This window comes from Xiphophorus couchianus, chromosome 9 (genome assembly GCF_001444195.1).
Source record: "Xiphophorus couchianus chromosome 9, X_couchianus-1.0, whole genome shotgun sequence".
NCBI lineage: Eukaryota > Metazoa > Chordata > Actinopteri > Cyprinodontiformes > Poeciliidae > Xiphophorus > Xiphophorus couchianus.
The window spans coordinates 13,306,317-13,312,631 of record NC_040236.1 but is presented as its reverse complement, the minus strand read 5'-3'; the positions used below and the strand labels follow the sequence as shown (position 1 = coordinate 13,312,631).

General features: G+C 40.9%; 1 protein-coding gene across 1 annotated transcript; it reads right to left on the bottom strand.

Annotated features, from left to right (window-relative positions):
• Positions 1-2,485: 2,485 nt before the first annotated feature.
• On the bottom strand, positions 2,486-5,750 carry dmrta2 (DMRT-like family A2). Its single transcript, XM_028026798.1, has 2 exons — positions 4,572-5,750; positions 2,486-3,769 (listed from the first exon to the last, which is right to left on the bottom strand). The coding sequence occupies exons 1-2, from the start codon at positions 5,029-5,031 to the stop codon at positions 2,880-2,882; spliced, it is 1,350 nt and encodes a 449-aa protein (XP_027882599.1). The 5' UTR covers positions 5,032-5,750; the 3' UTR covers positions 2,486-2,879.
• Between the last annotated feature and the right edge of the window lie 565 nt (positions 5,751-6,315).

Below are 6,315 nucleotides of genomic sequence, written 5' to 3'. Positions count from 1 at the left end.
CTGCCACCACCAGCAGCCTCTTGCTGTATAGTCAAAATTGATGCACAGTGTTAGCATTTCTCTACTCACATGATTTTGCATGTAAGTCAGATTGTTAGGTTTTGGTGTCATCTTACCAAAACACATTCTGTCACCTACAAGGCTTGTGGCAAATGTTTGTTTGTTTTTTTCAGCACAGTTTATTCTTGCCTCCCTTCCTCCAAACTCAGATTTCTGGAATAGCTGACTAACAGCTAGGATGTAAATTAAAATTTTCTAACCATGGGTGTGGATTTCTTACAAGAACTTTGATTAATGCTCTCCTTGATTGGCTTCTCAATTTAGGTAAATGTCCATGCATGTCCTTGTTCAAATTATAATTTGTGCAATTCTGTAGGCTACTTGCTTTAAACTTCTGACTGCTGTGTTCCTGTGTTCCTTGGTCTTTATTACGCTGTTTCTTCTCCGATGTTCTCTATTAAATCTCTGATGCCTTCACAGAACAGCTATATTTTACTGAAATTTAACTGCACACATATGGAGTTTAAATAATACAAATGCACATAACTCTTTCAGAAAAAAACCCCACGACTCTTAAAAAAAAAGATGTATAATTTTCCTTGCACTTCACAACTGTGGACAAATCTGCAATGGTCAGTCACATAACATCCAAATGAATGTATTAAATTGTGTGGTTATGATGTCACAAAACGTAAAAACGATTAATGAATACTTCTGCGAGGTCCTGCACATGTTTGGACATGCTGATGCCGGTCTTTCACATCGTCCTAGTGATGCTGAGGATGCCATTCCTTTTATGAGACTCCCACCTAGTGGTAATGTCTGTCACACACAGGACTCTGAGTGAACGTGTCGACAATCAGCTCCTAAATTGTTCAATAATAAGGGTTCAATAATTAGAATTAAATTATGTTGGTCACATTTATTTTCATTTTTTATTTCCACTTTGATAATAAATTTCAGCACAGCAAGACAGAAGCATAATTTTAATAGCAGAATATAAACTCAACATGTTCCCTTTGACTTTTCCATCTGAATCCAATATTGTGTTACACAAACGCGTCTGTTCAGATGATCATCAACAAAAAATAGGTGAGAACATGTTTCAATGGATATTTTTTTTAATCAGTAAAGAATCGGAGTGGAAACGCGTTTTCTAATCGAGCTGCCTTGAATATGAATGACCGGCAGAGGGCGCAATGCACTTTGACATGGTTGTCAGGATACCTGAGCGGATGAAGAGCTGACAGGTAGCAAAATCCAGCGTTTTATCGACGGCATCATGCGGCAAAATCACACAAAGTGAAGCCTGACTTTCTTTTAGTTAAAGAAAGAAAACAACTGTCTGCTAAATGAGAAAAACAAGTATATATCTATTTTTTCAGCGAGTGTTTAATTTTTATGTTTAGTGATTACTGTTCAATTAACCATAGAAACTAACATTCTCATCATCCTTGAATTTATTAAATTTGTCAAATAAACATTTTTTGTTTGTTTTTGTGTTTGTTTTTATTCTAATCGTATTTTGTGTTATTAGAATTTGAGATGGATTAGAATAAAACTAATCCGTTTCAGAAAAAACGGTGGCTTTCATTCAACAACGACAACATTATTATTATTATTATTATTATTATTATTATTATTATTATTATGATTAGTAGTAGTAGTAGTAGCAGTAGTAGCAGTAGTAGTAGTAGTAGTTGTTGTAGTAACAACAACAACAACAACAACATAATAATAATAATAATAATAATAATAATAATAATAATAATAATAATAATAGCAGCTACTGGAACAACTGTGCAGTAGCACTAAATGGTTTTGAGACCATTTAGTGCAAAAATACGGAAAAAAAATGTATTCCGCCATTTTTAGTCCTGAAAATTGATTAAATCGTTTGTCGAAGATTCCGGGTATTTTTTAAACAGGCTGAGGGTAAAATTTGTCAAATTTACTGGTGTGGTATTTCTTTGAACCAGATTAACTTCGAAATGTTCTGTTCTAAAACTATGTTTTAAGTTTAAGCTAAGCGCTTTACCTGCGGTGTCCAGTCTAATTTAGTTATGTTTAAAAAATAAAGTAGACCCTGAAGATTTTCTTATATTATTTTGGTCTCATTTTTATCTTGATAAATTATTCTAGTTTCTTCTTTTAGAACACTTAATCTAAATGTACCTAAGTTTGAAGCTACAACAATTGTTTGGTTTTGTTTTTGCCGTTTTTGTATGCAAAAAAGTTTTCCAATTTGGACAGCGCTGAAACATTAATAATAGTCAAGTTACACACATTTTTAAAATAACATTTATTTTCAACATATTTATGTGACATCACATCTTTTAACATTTGAAAAGGGGGTGTAACTAACTTATAAATTCAGCAAACAGCATTTCATGCTGCCAAAGGCAATAGTTTATAATACAGACAGAAAGTGAGATTGCTGAATTATAGGGGAAAAAGAGAGAAAAAACAAGGTCTGTACACACTATTCATTTTTGCATCATTTATTGTCCGATTTTTAGTTGTACCCGGCAGCGTTGAAATAAGACAGGCTATAAAAATTCAAACCCAGGGATAAATATTTATCTCATTATAATATTACATAAAACCTGAAGTTAAAGGTCTGAGTTCCCCCCCAAGCTCGATTTAGCATGGAACTCGTTGTGATTTTATGAGGCTGGTAAGCGGGGAAAATCGTCCAGATATGTTGTAATTTAACATTATTTGACATAAGCTTCAAAGTTACACATAATTCAGTTTAGTTTCTCCGCCTTAGAACAATTGTCTACAAGTCTGATAACTCTAATATACACAGAGTGCAGCCAAAACACATCACAGATTTATTATAATACAATGAAATGTGTTTTTCATGTCCACCAGTCTCACTGTTTGTCCGGCGTGTTGTTGACTAAAGGCCCGTACAGGCCGCTGGCATAGCCTTGCTCCTTGTGCAACATTGTCCTGTCTCTTATCAGGTCGCTAAAAGCATAGTCCATGGGGGGCCTGAAGCCCAAGGTGGGCATAAGCCCTGTGGTGGAGTAGGGCGTCATGAAAGCCAGTCCCCGGCTGTGCGCAGAGTAGGCCAGCCGCAGCGGGTTCAGTCCCAGGTGGGTTCCCAGCGGGTAGGTGCCGGGGTCTGCTCCGAAGTGCGGGGCGTTCGGCTGCAGCGGAGAAAACGCGGAGCGGTTACTCAGCGTCATGGCTCCGGGGAGCATCGGCCTCGTCGTGGTGGCTGCGGTTGCCGATCCAGCAGGAGGCTGTTGCGCGCTTTGGAGCATCCGCTCGGCGGTCCACGTCTCCTCCGGCCCGGCCTTGTTGGGGGCCTGTGCGCCGCTGTTGTTGAGGATCTGCTCGATGGCCTGCACCACGTCTTTCCCGCAGCCCTGCAGGACGAGCTCCAGGACGCTGCGCTTGTGGCTGGGGAACACCCGGGTCAGGATGTCGATGGCGTTCATGTGTCGGGAGGCCGCGGAGGACGGAGAGGGCTCCTGCTCTTCTTTGTCGGTCTCGGAACCGGAGTCCGATCCGAGGGAGCTGACCGACCCGGGAGTTTCCTCTCCGTCCTTCAAAGGCTTTGACACCGGCGAGTTGATGAAGGACTCACTGTCTCCGTTTTCTGACCCTGAGCCTCCTCCGTGCCGGCCGTCCGGGGAAGACATGCCTGGGGCAGAGTCGCTCTCGGTGGACGCTGGTTTCCCCACGGACTTCTGAGTGGTGGTTGACCCGGACAGCTGTGTCTTTGGAAACAGTTCATACTTCTGGATACTGGACTCTGCAGACACGAATATCAGCGATTAGATCAATGAAGACCAGGACGGATTTTCTTCAGCTCACATAACCTTTAGTAAAAGGCTTTGAAGATGTTTGTAATAGGTGCGAAATGAAAAGAGGATTTGAAATAACACATCAGAGTAAATTAGTGAAGAAGTTTAACCTCAGGAGAGCTTGTCATTTTGCTAATTTGCCATTTCGTGCTTTTGCTATTTTGATCGTTTTGTATTGAATGGAACTTCAATGGTCGTCTGTTTCGTATCGATAATGTCCATTTTGATTCTCGACCTGAGGACGATCTGTCTGATTTGATGATTTAAACAAATTCTCTACAATCTGCTCAGGCTAGTGTAATGAAGTGTGCCTTAAATCTCAAATATTATATCTAACATCCGGAGGTCGCTCATAGTCAGTGTGGTTTCAGGAGACACAAAGTCGCATCTCGTAAGAGTCAACTGGCCCAAGTGAGCATCAGAATCCAAAATAAATGGAAATAGGGAACAGGCCACAGCAAACTGTTCTGAAAGTTAATAAAAAATATAAATAAAAGCCAAGTATTTTTCCAGGGTTAGAATTTGTATGTTTAAAGGTACGAAAGTGAAAAAGGAACAGCGAAAATGTGACGTAATATTTTTAGGACAGTACCAGCAACATGAAAAACTATGCGATATTCAATGTAAAATAAGCATCTTTTTAAAGTGTCAGTAAAAATACAGCAAACAGTAAATTATACAAGGAATCGGTGACGTCCTGTCGACAGGTGAATCCACCTGCTCCAACTAAAAACATTTCCCTCCACTCACCTGAATTGCTCTCGCTGTTGACAGAGCCGAACACCTCATAGTTGGGACGCGGCGGGATGATGCCGTTAGCCGCGGCCAGGGCCAGGCCCTCGGCGGTGCCGTAAAGCAGCTGCAGCTCCCGGGCTTCATTCTCCTCCTGCGCCTGCTGCCGCCGCAGCGCCACCTGCGCAGCCATCACCCGCTGCCGCTCGGCAATCAGCGTGCACTTTGCGCACATGCAGTCTTTCCAGCGGCAGTAACGCTTGTGGCCCTTCAGGGCGGAGACCACGCCGTGGTTCCTGCAGCGGGCGCACTTCGGCGTCCGCGGGTACTTGTCCGCGGCGCGCAGTAGCAGCGGAGGGCCACGCAGCAGGTTGCTGGCCATGGACACAGGGATGGAGGCAGCCGCGGCAGCCGCTGCCGCTCCCGGGTGAACCTGGGAGGCGGAGGACACCGTGGGAAGCTCCGGTCTCAGATCCATGCCGTCTTCAATGCCGTCAATGATGCAATAGAAACTAAGTGAGAGAGCGACGCTGGAGGAACGATCTGTTTTAGTTAAACTGACCCTGAGCTTATCACATCTGCAGCAACATCTCTGCTCAACAAGTAAAAACAGCGATTTCTGCTGACAGAATAAAAATATATATCTCTGGTAGAAGCTATCCAGAAAACAAATGTAGAGAAACAGGCGAGTTTAGTTCCGAGCCGAGAGGAGAAGAGATCAATCTTCTTCGATCAGAAGTTAAAAAGTGTCCAGAAGCCGCAGCCTGAGACACTAACTTCCTCCAGAGATCGTCAGTGGATACAGATCCCTCTCTCCCCTCTCTCTATTGTTGCGCCTACGTTTTCATTAGACAAATTTGACAACAATGTGGCGTCTGTCATTGGCCAAAGGGAGAGGGAGCGATCTGATTGGTTTGTCTCTCTCTTTATTTTTTTCAACTGTGTCCACCTGAGTTCTTTTTCCAAATATGAAGTGTTAAGAATCTGAAGGGAGTTCCCGGAAAGCTCAAATCGATGCACTATGCCTCCAAAAATGAATTTTATAGATTTTAAACAGCACAATTGTTATCAATTCAACTGATGCAGCCTTGTGGCATCTCAAGAGTCCAAAACAAGACAATTTAAACCATCTAATAAAGGGAGTTTAACATCCCTTTAAATTACTTTTTTTTTGTCTATTATCTTGAAAATACTTTATTTTATTTAGGTTATTTTGTCTAAACAATGAGAGATTAAATAAAAAAAACAAAAAACAAGAAGAATTCAAATTAAACCTGAAGCGCGTCTTTAATCCCACCTTTGAGGTAAGTATTAATTATTTTGTTGGTTTAATAAAAGGTCAGATTTACTATCTGAAGGGGGAAACAACTAATTTACTCCCAGTTATTGACTGCATGTCTGGAGAAGAGGTTGCATGGTTGTCCAAGGGTTCGCTCATCTAACGCGATTGTTTAAACCGTTCAAATGAATAAGAATGTGCAACAAAAAAAGTAAAACAAAACAAACAAACATAAATAATAATAATAATATTAACAAACGTTTTATACGGCTTAACTTAACATATTAACAATTAACGCTACTGGAAGCTGAAAAACGAAATCTGTCCAATTCTGCTTGTTGATTGAATAAACACGCTGGTCAAATGTTTTGTGTTACATATTTATTTTTTTAAAATGTCATTTTTCAACAAAATAATATTCAAAACCACCACGGAAAAACTTAAGAGTGGAGCAGAATTCACGTTTAATTACGACGACGGTGT